The sequence below is a fragment of the Salmo salar genome, chromosome 08 (genome assembly GCF_965601325.2).
Source record: "Salmo salar chromosome 08, fSalSal1, whole genome shotgun sequence".
In the NCBI taxonomy this organism is placed as follows: Eukaryota; Metazoa; Chordata; class Actinopteri; order Salmoniformes; family Salmonidae; genus Salmo; species Salmo salar.
Genome location: NC_138298.1, coordinates 11068258 through 11082309, shown reverse-complemented (window position 1 = coordinate 11082309; position 14052 = coordinate 11068258). Strand labels below are relative to the sequence as shown.

The 14052-nt window shown below is 45.8% G+C and overlaps 1 protein-coding gene across 1 annotated transcript in view; it reads left to right on the top strand.

Moving 5' to 3' along the window:
* The first annotated feature begins 7990 nt into the window (after window positions 1-7990).
* Window positions 7991-14052, top strand: part of LOC106609980 (alpha-1A adrenergic receptor) — a 30539-nt gene continuing 24477 nt past the window's right edge. Inside the window, exon 1 of the mRNA XM_014209065.3 lies at window positions 7991-9116. Coding sequence (XP_014064540.1) covers window positions 8165-9116 — 952 coding nt within the window. The 5' untranslated portion in view covers window positions 7991-8164. The remainder of the gene's footprint in view (window positions 9117-14052) is intronic.

Here is a 14052-nt window from a genome sequence, read left to right as displayed (position 1 = left end):
AACTTGAGTGTCTCCCTTGATCCTAGGTCCTGGCAGTGTTTTGCAGACTCAGAACAACTGAGCTTTGGAGAAATATGCAGATTTTAAAGAGGAGTCCGTAATTTGCTTTCTAATGATCATGATCTTTCCGTCAAAGAAGTTCATGAATTTATCACTGCTGAAGTGAAAGTCATGCTCTCTTGGGGAATGCTGCTTTTTAGTTAGCTTTGCGACAGTGTCAAAAAGAAATTTAGGATTATTCTTATTCTCCTCAATTAAGTTGAAAAAATAGGATGTTCGAGCAGCAGTAATGGCTCTTCGATACTGCACGGTACTGTCTTTCTAAGCTAATCAGAAGACTTCCAGTTTGGTGTAGCGCCATTTCCAGTCCAATTTTCTGGAAGCTCTCTTCAGGGCTCGTGTATTTTCTGTATACCAGGGAGCTAGTTCTTATGACAAATGTTTCTTGTTTTTAGGGGTGTAACTGCGTCTCGGGTATTAAGCAAGGTTAAATTAAGTTCCTCTGTTAGGTCGTTAATCGATTTTTGTACTTCGACTTCCTTGGGTAGGTGGAGAGAGTCTGGAACGGCATCTAGGAATCTTTGGGCTGTCTGAGAATTTATAGCACGGCTTTTGATGATCCTTGGTTGGGGTCTGAGCATATTATTTGTTGCGATTGAAAACGTAATAAAATGGTGGTCCGATAGTCCAGGATTATGAGAAAATCATTAACATCCACAATATTTATTCCATGGGACAAAACTAGGTCCAGAGTATGACTGTGGCAGTGAATAGGTCTTGAGACATGTTGGACAAAACCCACTGAGTCGATGATGACTCCGAAAGCCTTTTGGAGTGGGTCTGTGGACTTTTCCGTGTGAATATTAAAGTCACCAAAAATGTGAATATTAACTGCCATGACTACAAGGTCCGATAGGAATTTAGGGAACTCAGTGAGGAATGCTTTATACGGCCCAGGAGGCCTGTAAACAGTTGCTATAAAAAGTGATTGAGTAGGCTGCATAGATTTCATGACTAGAAGCTCAAAAGACGAAAACACAGTAATTTATTTTTTGTAAATTGAAATTTGCTTTCGTAAATGTTAGCAACACCTCCGCCTTTGCGGGATGCGCGGGGGATATGGTCACTAGTGTAACCAGGAGGAGAGGCCTCATTTAACACAGTAAATTCATCAGTCTTAAGCCATGTTTCAGTCAGGCCAATCACATCAAGATTATGATCAGTGATTAGTTCATTGACTATACCTGCCTTGGAAGTGAGGGATCTAACATTAAGTAGCACTATTTTGAGATGTGAGATATCACAATCTCTTTCAATAATGACAAGAATAGAGGAGGTCTTTATTCCAGTGAGATTGTTAAGGCGAACACCGCAATGTTAGTTTTGCCCAACCTAGAGCGAGGCGCAGACACAGTCTCAATGAGGATAGCTGAGCTGACTACACTGTCTGTGCTAGTGGCAAACTCCACTAAGCTGGCAGGCTGGCCTGCACCCTATCTCATTGTCGTCGTGGCTGAACGACGACAATATCAACATACAGCTGGCTAGTAATACAATGTACCAGCAGGATAGAACAGCGGCGTCTGGTAAGACAACGGGCGGCGGACAATGTATTTTTGTAAATAACAGCTGGTGCACGATATCTAAGAAAGTCTCGAGCTATTGCTCGCCTGAGGAAACGTATCTCTTGATAAGCTGTGGACCACACTACCTACCGAGAGAGTTTTCATCTTTATTCTTCGAAGCAGTTTACATACCACCACAGTCAGAGGTTGGCACAGCATTGAATGAGCTGTATCTCGCCATAAGCAAACAAGAAAATGCTCACCCAGAGGTGGCACCCCTAGTAGCCAGGGACTTTAATGCAGGGAAACTTAAATCCGTTTTAACTCATTTCTATCAGCATGTTAAATGTGCAACTAGAGGAAAAATAACTGGACCGCCTTTACTCCACAAACAGAGATGCATACAAAGCTCTCCCTCACCTTCCATTTGGCAAAGCTGACCATAATTATATCCTCCTGATTCCTGCTTACAAGCAACAATTAAAGCAGGAAGCACCAATGACTAGATAAATAAATAAAAAAGTGGTCAGATGAAGCAGATGCTAAGCTACGGGACTGTTTTGCTAGCACAGACTGGAATATGTTCCGGGATTCCTCTGATGGCATTGAGGATTACACCACATCAGTCATTGGCTTCATCAATAAGTGCATCGATGACGTCGTCCCCACAGTGATCGTACGTACATACCCCAACCAGAAGCCATGGATTACAGGAAACATCCGCACTAAGCTAAAGGCTAGAGCTGCTGCTTTCAAGGAGCGGGACTCTAACCCAGAAGCTTATAAGAAATCCCGCTATGCCCTCCGACGAACCATGAAACAGGCAAAGCGTCAAATCAGGCCTAAGATTGAATCGTAACACACTGGCTCTGATGCTCGGCTTGCAAACCATTACAGACTACAAAGGGAAGCACGGCCGAGAGCTGCCCAGTGACACTAGCCTACCAGATGAGCTAAACTATTTCTATGCTCGCTTCGAGGAAAATAACATAGAAACATGCATGAGAGCACCAGCTGTTCCAGAAGACTGTGTGATCACGCTCTCCGCAGCCGATGTGAGTAAGACCTTTAAACAGGTTAACATTCACAAGGCCGCAGGGCCACAGGGATTACCAGGACGTGTACTGCGAACATGCTCTGACCAACTGGCAAGTGTCTTCACTGACATTTTCAACCTCTCCCTGTCCGAGTCTGTAATATCAACATGTTTCAAGCAGACCACAGGCCTGCACCAAGAACACTAAGGTAACATACCTAAATGACTACCGACCCGTAGCACTCACGTCTGTAGCCATGAAGTGCTTTGAAAGGCTGGTCATGGCTCACATCAACACCATCATCCCAGAAACCCTAGACCCACTCCAATTTGCATACCGCTATAACAGATCCACAGATGATGCAATCTCTATTGCACTCCACACTGCCTTTTCCCACCTGGATAAAAGGAACACCTATGTGAGAATGCTTTTCATTGACTACAGCTCAGCGTTCAACACCATAGTGCCCTCAAAGCTCATCACTAAGCTAAGGACCCTGGGACTAAATACCTCCCTCTGCAACTGGATCCTGGACTTCTTGACGGGTCGCCCCCAGGTGGTCGCACACATCCGCCACGCTGATCCTCATCACAGGGGCCCATCAGGGGTGTGTGTTCAGTCCCCTCTTGTACTCCTTGTTCACTCATGACTGCATGGCCAGGCACGACTCCGATACTATCATTCAATTTGCCGATGACACAACATTGGTAGCCTGATCACCGACAACGGTGAGACACCCTATAGGGAGGAGGTCAGAGACCTGGCCATGTGGTGCCAGGACAACAACCTCTCCCTCAATGTGATCAAGACAAAGGAGATGATTGTGGACTAGAGGAAAAAGAGGACAGAGCATGCCCCCATTCTCATTGAATGGGGCTGCAGTGGAGCAGGTTGAGAGCTTCAAGTTCCTTGGTGTCCACATCACCAACAAACTAACATGGTCCAAGCACACCAAGACAGTCGTGAAGAGGGCATGACAAAACCTATTCCCCCTCAGGAGACTGAAAAGATTTGGCATAGGTCCTCAGATCCTCAAAAGGTTCTACAGCTGCACCATCAAGAGCATCCTGACTGGTTGCATCACTGCCTGATATGGCAACTGCTCGGCCTCTGGCCGCAAGGCACTACAGAGGGTCGTCTAAATGGCCCAGTACATCACTGGGGCCAAGCTTCCTGCCATCCAGGACCTCTATACCAGGCGGTGTCAGAGAAAGGCCTAAAAATTGTCAAAGACTCCAGCCACCCTAGTCATAGACTGTTCTCTCTGCTACCGCATGGCAAGCAGTACCGGAGCGCCAAGTCTAAGTCCAAGAGGCTTCTAAACAGCTTCTACCCCCGAGCCATAAGACTCCTGAACATCTAGTCAAATGGCTACCCAGACTATTTGTATTGCCCCCCTCTCTCTTTCTTCACACCACTGCTACTCTCTGTTGTCATCTATGCATAGTCACTTTAACAACTCTACCTACATGTACATACTACATCAACTAACCGGTGCCCCCGCACATTGACTCTGTACCGGTACCCCCTGTATATAGTCTCGCTATTGTTTTTTTTTACTGCTGCTCTTTAATTACTTGTTACTTTTATCTCTTATTCTTATCCATATTTTTTGGAAACTGCATTGTTGGTTAGGGGCTCGTAAGTAAGCATTTCACTGTAAGGTCTACACCTGTTGTATTCGGCGCATGTGACAAATACAATTTGATTTGATTTGATGTGATTTGACTAAAAGTAAAGATACCTTAATAGAAAATGCTCAGACATCATTTACAAACGAAGCATGTGTGTTTAGTGAATCGGTCAGATCAGATGCATTAAGGATGACCAGGATTGTTCTCTTGATAAATGCATGAATAGGAGGGGGGATATCCACTATCCAGCGTGTATTTAAAATCTAAAAAGTAATAACAGTTGATTTAGCAACAGGAGGAAAACAGATGCAGGGGAAAATATACCTCAACTGTTTTCCATTCCTCTTTTCCATGTTTTAGACGTAGTGCAGCGTTCAGAAATACCGAAGTGAGTCGGCTGGATAATTGGATTTGGATATGAACTGTACTACTGTGCGCTTGAGGCAAGAAGTTCTCCTAAATAGCATTAGTCTATTTCCTCCTTAATGGATAACATGTCAAATATCAACTTTGTAAGTCACCTTGTATGGTCAAGGGTGTCTGCTACAAGAAGCAGAACAACGATAGAGGTTGGTTTCACCTAGACATATCAATTGCACAACAGCCACATCACAGACCATGTTTATTTAATTTCCTCATTTTAAAGTCGCTTGTTACCGGAGGACACTAGATTCATTATTCCTTAAAGAACTTCACAGAAAAGTTACACGTTTGTCCGTAGAAGTTAATACATTCAAAGGACAACAAGAAAATAAAATGTCTGCTTCCGTCTGGTGTCCAAAAGTGGAATAATAAACTTGAGAAAAAAGTATGTTGGATTGGATAACACTAGTGTTCTGCTGACACAACACACTAAGTAAATACATTCCCTCACATGTTCTGTAGTCATGTCCAGAGCCTACAAATGGACAGATTTAGAAACCATTATGATTATTTTTTTTAAATGATGTGCACTTGGTGCTTTAAGGACATGATGAAAAATGTAGATGATTGACAGGTGGCCATCTTGGAAGGACATTTCTGTAAGAGTTATTTTGCAGCCCCTCCAGGCTCCAGTTATCCGTAATCATGGTCCATGGGAGGTGTGCTGCATTGCATTGTTCCGAGGAGCTGCCTCTAGCCTGCAGACTGGCTGTTGAGGTTCAGGGTGACTGACATTGTGTTGTTAGTTATTGCATTATTCTGCATGAGCAGAAAAGCATCCAGCATCAAGACCCCTGACAGACATCATTAAGTCATTTCATACCCCCTTCTCACCCATATGCCACATTGAATCAGAAAAAAAAGAAAATATTTTTGACTTGTTTTGAGGACTAACCCTTGATGTGTAGCCTAAGGAGTGATCGTTTTGAATCAGATATTAGCAAACTATTACCAGTGATATAAAACTTAGATGTAGGCCTATACTCATTCAGCCCCTGCCTAAATAGCCATACTTCTCATACTTCCCATGCAATATGCATAGAAATATATCATTCAGTCCTCTTTCTAAGGCAATATCACGGCTAGCCTATACTCCTCAGCCAAGCATCTTGCTCTATGCTTTTGTGTGTTTTTCTCCACTTAGGTATCTTTTGAAATGCAACTGCAAAAAAAAAGGAGTGCAGATTGAAGCACAGCATGTGTGTTGTCCCTTGTGAGTCCGGCAGCGACTCTGCATTCTGCCTCGCACTATTTTCCCAGAGCTTGTGTCCCCTCCGCTGCTCTCCCCCGGAGCTCCCTGGTGGCTCATAACGACCCCCCCCCCCCCCCTTGGGGGACAGCAGCAGCTGCACAGAGTCACTGGGGACTTACAACTTTACAGCTAGGACCCAGAAGGCCATTTTCACTCAAACCTACATCTCTGGGTTGGGGCCATGACTGACAGTGTTTTTGTTGCAGTGGTCATTTCAACTCACTTGTGGTTTTGGATTTGTTATGTTTCAAATATCTCTGCCAAAAAAATGTCATAATACTAACACATCTAACATTATATACCAGAGCTACAAAATCCACAATTAAGTATCTATTCCATTCTATTCTATTATATTCTAGCTATTATACACTACATGGCCAAAAGAATGTTGAACCCCCTTCAAATTAGTGGATTTGACCATTTCAGCCACACCCGTTGCTGACAGGTGTGAATGAAAACAAGCACACAGCCATGAAATCTCCATAGACAAACATTAGCAGTAGAATGGCCCGTACTGAAGAGCTCAATGACTTTCAATGTGGCACCGTCATAGGATGCCACCTTTCCAACAAGTCAGTTCGTCAAATTTCTGCCCTGCTAAAGCTGCCCCAGTCATCTGTAAGTGCTGTTATTTTGAAGTGGAAATGTCTAGCATAAAAACCGTCTGTCCTCAGTTGCAACACTCACTACCGAGTTCCAAACTGCCTCTGGAAGCAACGTCAGCACAAGAACTGTTCGTCAGGAGCTTCATGAAATGGGTTTCCATGGCTGAGCAGCCGCACACAAGCCTAAGATCACGATGCGCAATACCAAGCGTCGGCTGGAGTGGTGTAAAGCTTGCAGCCATTGGACTCCAGAGAAGTGGAAACGCGTTCTCTGGAGTGATGAATCGCGCTTCACCACCTGGCAGTCCGGAGGACAAAACTGGGTTTGGCGGATGCCAAGCGAACGCTACCTGCCCAAATGCATAGTACCAACTGTAAAGTTTGGTGGAGGAGGAATAATGGACTGGGGATGTTTTTTGTGGTTCGGGCTAAGTCCCTTAGTTCCAGTGAAGGGAAATCTTAACACTACAGCATGCAATGACTTTCTAGATGATTCTGTGCTTCTAACTTTGTGGCAACAGTTTGGGGAAGGCCCTTTCCTGTTTCAGAATGACAAAGACCCCATGCACAAAGCGAGGTCCATACAGAAATGGTTTGTTGAGATCGGTGTGGAATAACTTGACTGGCAAGCACAGAGCCCTGACTTCAACCCCATCGAAGACCTTTGGGATAAATTGGAACGCCAACTGCAAGCCAGGCCTAATCTCCCAACATCATTGCCCGACATCACTAATGCTGTTGTGGTTGAATGGAAGCAAGTCCCCGCAGCAATGTTCAAAAATCTAGTGGAAAGCATTCCAGAAGAGTGAAGGCTGTTATAGCAGCAAAGGCCGCACCAACTCCATATTAATGCCCATGATTTTTGAATGAGATGTTCGACGAGCAGGTGTCCACATACTTTTGGCCATGTAGTGTATTATATTCTACTGAAGGGTTTAGTTTGCATGTAGACTGGCTTCAGGTTGCATATGTCAGCGATGTAATACTGAAGTAGTCTAAACATCAACTGAATATTAGGCTATGGGTAAAATATATACACTCGCGGCGACACTGGCATGCGTGTTGAGTGTGTGGAAACGAGCGCGACTCCCTCTCGTGGCATCGCAGTTATTAGGCGACGCGTCACTTAATCCACTTGCTAGGGAAGAGCGCAGAGCTCAGATGCTGGGGTCCTAGGCAGGCTGAGACTCTGTCGTTCGGGTTGGACTTCTTACTAAAAGAATACCACCAGTGGACTAGAATCGGACCATCCGGGGCTATGGAGCTACAAAAATATACTTACTGATACTTCATTTGAGATTTTCTGACATTTCTACTACCTCAAAGAACTCAAAGAAAATCCCTGGCTGGAGCAGACTTCAGTTTTTTAAATAAGGAATAGTTGATCCTGCATTTTCAGACAGAGGGATGGTGCTGTTATTGCGCATCGGTTTTATTTTTGTTGTGAGGGGGGAAATACGCATTTAACAGATGAAACAATCTAGATAACACTGGAGATGTTTATAAATTCAAGACAATTCACATATGTGAGAAGAATGTCCCATTTCATCTCGTTTTCTTTTCATATTGGAAACACACAAAACATTATGAAAACCACTTTGTTCTCCCTTGGAATCAAACTATAACGTTTTCTTTATGGAGTTTCAAAATGACATATTCTAATTTGATGAACGAAAGCAATGATGGAATATATTTTGAAAAAGCTCTCAACGAATCTTTCCTGGACCAAATCTTATTCACAGACAACAGCACCAACTCCACCAGCTGCACGAACATCACCCTGGACCCCCAGGTCATTGCGGTCGGGGTCTTTCTCTCCGTGTTCATCTTGGTGGCTATCGTTGGGAACATTTTGGTTATCCTCTCGGTGCTATGCAATAGACACTTACAGACCGTCACCAACTTCTTTATAGTCAACCTGGCCATAGCGGACTTGCTACTGAGCATTATTGTGCTGCCTTTCTCCGCGTCTTTGGAAGTGCTGGGATGCTGGGTGTTCGGCCGGGTCTTCTGCAACATCTGGGCAGCGGTGGATGTTCTCTGCTGCACCGCGTCCATCCTCAGCCTCTGTATCATCTCCATAGACAGGTACATCGGGGTCAAACACTGCCTCAAATACCCCACCATCATGACGGAGAAGAAAGCCGCTGTCATTCTGGTGGTGGTCTGGGTATCCTCCATGGTCATCTCCATAGGACCGCTGCTGGGATGGAAGGAACCGCCGCCGACCGACGAGAGCGTCTGCAGCATCACCGAAGAACCGGGATATGCCCTCTTCTCCTCGCTCTTTTCCTTCTACCTCCCGCTTATGGTCATCCTAGTGATGTACTTCAGGGTCTACGTGGTGGCCCGGAAGACTACCAAGAGTTTAGAAGCGGGGGTGAAACGGGAGAGAAATAAGTCTATAGAAGTGGTGCTTAGGATACACTGTCGGAGTATGCTGGAGGATACTTCCAAGAGTAAAAACCATCCCTTCCGGAGTTCGCTGTCCGTGCGCTTGATGAAGTTCTCCCGTGAGAAGAAGGCTGCCAAAACCCTGGCTATAGTCGTCGGGATGTTCATCCTGTGTTGGCTACCGTTTTTCTTTGTTTTACCACTGGGTAAGTGTTGGTTTGCATTATTAACATTTAATTAGCAATTGATTGGGGGATAAAGAGGTCCACAATAGAGGCTACAGTCTAATTGCTTCTCTGTTTTAACCATATGTAAAATATGTGTCTCAGAATCTGTACATTTGTGTGTGCGCTCCCTCGTGTGATCAGTAGGATTCGCTGTATTGGTTGACGATTGTGCATTTCACTGCGAGGATGTAGCCTATACCTTGTGTCCATATCACTCAAATACGATTAAATTACGTTTAAGTTATATCTTGTTCACTGTGCTTATGTTTACATATTGAAGTGCACTATTTAGAACGTGAAACATTAATTAAGCAAGGATGTTTGAAATTCATCCAAGTGCATAATTATTATGAAAAGGTTGCGCGCAGCGTGCAAACTCCCAATACAATACACTCTTTTAATATCTGAAATTGTGAGGTATTGGTTTTTCATTTTTTTCTTCTCTAGAAGATAAACGTAGCATACTGAGAAAATCCACAATTACGCACAATTACGCACGACATATACTCGGTAACAATGTACTAAAACCTATCATGAAGAGTTGTACTTGTGGCATCCGGCATCATTACACATAACTATAAGTCCGATTTTTCATATGCCTATACACATGTGCAATTCATCGATGTATTGTTTGCAGTCCATAGACATAAAATATCCTTCAAAGGCGTCATCAATTGTGCTTAAAGCCTTACTGTTTTGTAGCACTATGTTGAAGAGCAAAAACAAGCCATTCCTATTCCTTTCCTGACATAAAAGTACACTCAAGAAAAACCATTTTATTTGTCATAGTGATTAAGGAGTCACATTAAAATATATAATATTCCCCTCCAACATTAGACAACTATACAGAACATTTGAATTGCTAAAATAAGTACATGAAATCAATGACGAGAGAATAGTCAGATGAATTGATAACTGACACAGACATGGTGGTGTAGCAGGAAGATTGGCATGCCATGAACCAAGAGGTTGTGAGTTCAAATCCAGGTGAGGACATGTTGAATCATAATTACTGTATAAATGAACATGCACAATGTAATCATGTGTCAACTATGTAAGTAAAAAAAAAATGGTATGTTAAAAGCTTTGTGTAATCAGTTGCACAGCTGTTTTTAGTTTTAAGATTCCCAAATAATAGTTTCTACTTCAATGAACGTATGAGTTTAGAAAACATCGTTTTAAATGGACAGAATTTTTTTTGACACAGTTTTCTCAAGTTGGAGCTTAGTTTGGGCCAACTAAATGTTTTTAGTTCAGGTTAACATTTACATTTACATTTAAGTCATTTAGCGGACGCTCTTATCCAGAGTGACTTACAAATTGGTGCATTCACCTTATGATATCCAGTGGAACAACCACTTTACAATAGAGCATCTAAATCCTTTAAGGGGGGGGGGGGGGGGGGGGGGGTAGAAGGATTACTTTATCCTATCCTAGGTATTCCTTAAAGAGGTGGGGTTTCAGGTGTCTCCAGAAGGTGGTGATTGACTCCGCTGTCCTGGCGTCGTGAGGGAGCTTGTTCCACCATTGGGGTGCCAGAGCAGCAAACAGTTTTGACTGGGCTGAGCGGGAACTGTGCTTCCTCAGAGGTAGGGAGGCGAGCAGGCCAGAGGTGGATGAACGCAGTGCCCTTGTTTGGGTGTAGGGCCTGATCAGAGCCTGAAGGTTCGGAGGTGCCGTTCCCCTCACAGCTCCGTAGGCAAGCACCATGGTCTTGTAGCGGATGCGAGCTTCAACTGGAAGCCATTGGAGAGAGCGGAGGATCGGCGTGACGTGAGAGAACTTGGGAAGGTTGAACACCAGACGGGCTGCGGCGTTCTGGATGAGTTGTAGGGGTTTAATGGCACAGGCAGGGAGCCCAGCCAACAGCGAGTTGCAGTAATCCAGACGGGAGATGACAAGTGCCTGGATTATGACCTGCGCCGCTTCCTGTGTGAGGCAGGGTCGTACTCTGCAAATGTTGTAGAGCATGAACCTACAGGATCGGGTCACCGCCTTGATGTTTGTGGAGAACGACAGGGTGTTGTCCAGGGTCACGCCAAGGTTCTTAGCACTCTGGGAGGAGGACACAATGGAGTTGTCAACCGTGATGGCGAGATCATGGAACGGGCAGTCCTTCCCCGGGAGGAAGAGCAGCTCCGTCTTGCCGAGGTTCAGCTTGAAGTGGTGATCCGTCATCCACACTGATATGTCTGCCAGACATGCAGAGATGCGATTCGCCACCTGGTTATCAGAAGGGGGAAAGGAGAAGATTAATTGTGTGTCGTCTGCATAGCAATGATAGGAGAGACCATGTGAGGATATGACAGAGCCAAGTGACTTGGTGTATAGCGAGAATAGCAGAGGGCCTAGAACAGAGCCCTGGGGGACACCAGTGGTGAGAGCACGTGGTGCGGAGACAGATTCTCGCCACGCCACCTGGTAGGAGCGACCTGTCAGGTAGGACGCAATCCAAGCGTGGGCCGCGCCGGAGATGCCCAACTCGGAGAGGGTGGAGAGGAGGATCTGATGGTTCACAGTATCAAAGGCAGCCGATAGGTCTAGAAGGATGAGAGCAGAGAAGAGAGAGTTAGCTTTAGCAGTGCGGAGCGCCTCTGTGACAGAGAGAAGAGCAGTCTCAGTTGAATGACCAGTCTTGAAACCTGACTGATTTGGATCAAGAAGGTAATGCTGAGAGAGATAGCAGGAGAGCTGGCCAAGGACAGCACGTTCAAGAGTTTTGGAGAGAAAAGAAAGAAGGGATACTGGTCTGTAGTTGTTGACATCGGAGGGATCGAGTGTAGGTTTTTTCAGAAGGGGTGCAACTCTCGCTCTCTTGAAGACGGAAGGGACGTAGCCAGCGGTCAAGGATGAGTTGATGAGCGAGGTGAGGTAAGGGAAAAGGTCTCCGGAAATGGTCTGGAGAAGAGAGGAGGGGATAGGGTCAAGCGGGCAGGTTGTTGGGCGGCCGGCCGTCACAAGACGCGAGATTTCATCTGGAGAGAGAGGGGAGAAAGAGGTCAAAGCACAGGGTAGGGCAGTGTGAGCAGGACCTGCGGTGTCGTTTGACTTAGCAAACGAGGATCGGATGTCGTCGACCTTCTTTTCAAAATGGTTGACGAAGTCATCCGCAGAGAGGGAGGAGGGGGGGAGGGGGAGGAGGATTCAGGAGGGAGGAGAAGGTGGCAAAGAGCTTCCTAGGGTTAGAGGCAGATGCTTGGAATTTAGAGTGGTAGAAAGTGGCTTTAGCAGCAGAGACAGAAGAGGAAAATGTAGAGAGGAGGGAGTGAAAGGATGCCAGGTCCGCAGGGAGGCGAGTTTTCCTCCATTTCCGCTCGGCTGCCCGGAGCCCTGTTCTGTGAGCTCGCAATGAGTCGTCGAGCCACGGAGCAGGAGGGGAGGACCGAGCCGGCCTGGAGGATAGGGGACATAGAGAGTCAAAGGATGCAGAAAGGGAGGAGAGGAGGGTTGAGGAGGCAGAATCAGGAGATAGGTTGGAGAAGGTTTGAGCAGAGGGAAGAGATGATAGGATGGAAGAGGAGAGAGTAGCGGGGGAGAGAGAGCGAAAGTCGGGACGGCGCAATACCAGGTACAAGGTAGTGGTCGGAGACTTGGAGGGGAGTTGCAATGAGATTAGTGGAGGAACAGCATCTAGTAAAGATGAGGTCAAGCGTAATGCCTGCCTTGTGAGTAGGGGGGAAGGTGAGAGGGTGAGGTCAAGAGAGGAGAGGAGTGGAAAGAAGGAGGCAGAGTGGAATGAGTCAAAGGTAGACGTGGGGAGGTTAAAGTCACCCAGAACTATGAGAGGTGAGCCATCCTCAGGAAAGGAACTTATCAAGGCGTCAAGCTCATTGATGAACTCTCCAAGGGAACCTGGAGGGCGATAAATGATAAGGATGTTAAGCTTGAAAGGGCTGGTAACTGTGACAGCATGGAATTCAAAGTAGGCGATAGACAGATGGGTCAGGGGAGAAAGAGAGAATGTCCACTTGGGAGAGATGAGGATCCCAGTGCTACCACCCCGCTGGCTTGATGCTCTAGGGGTATGCGAGAACACGTGGGCAGACGAAGAGAGAGCAGTAGGAGTAGCAGTGTTATCTGTGGTAATCCATGTTTCCGTCAGCGCCAAGAAGTCGAGGGACTGGAGGGTAGCATAGGCTGAGATGAACTCTGCCTTGTTGGCCGCAGACCGGCAGTTCCAGAGGCTGCCGGAGACCTGGAACTCCACGTGGGTCGTGCGCGCTGGGACCACCAGGTTAGAGTGGCAGCGGCCACGCGGTGTGAAGCGTTTGTATGGCCTGTGCAGAGGGGAGAGAACAGGGATAGACAGACACATAGTTGACAGGCTACAGAAGAGGCTACGCTAATGCAAAGGAGATTGGAATGACAAGTGGACGACACGTCTCGAATGTTCAGAAAGTTAACCTGTTATGGATAGGGGGCAGTATTTTCACGGCCGGATAAAAAATTTACCCGATTTTATCTGATTATTACTCCTGCCCAGAAACTAGAATATGCATATAATTATTCGCTTTGGATAGAAAACACTCCAAAGTTTCTAAAACTGTTTGAATGGTGTCTGTGAGTATAACAGAACTCATTTGGCAGGCCAAAACCTGAGAAGATTCCTTACAGGAAGTGCCCTCTCTGACCATTCCTTGGCCTTCTACACTCTCTTTATTGAAAACTGAGGATCTCTGCTGTAACGTGACACTTCCTACGGCTCCCATAGGCTCTCAGAAGGCGGCAAAACGTTGAATGATGCCTTTGTAGGCCATGGCTGAAAAAACAGTAGCACATTTGGATAGTGGTCGATCTGAGAACAATGAGACTGAGGCGCGTGCACGAGCCGACACTATGTTTTTATTTTCAGTCTTTGAACGAAAACAACGACTCCCGGTCGGAATATTATCGATTTTTTACGAGAAAAATCGCA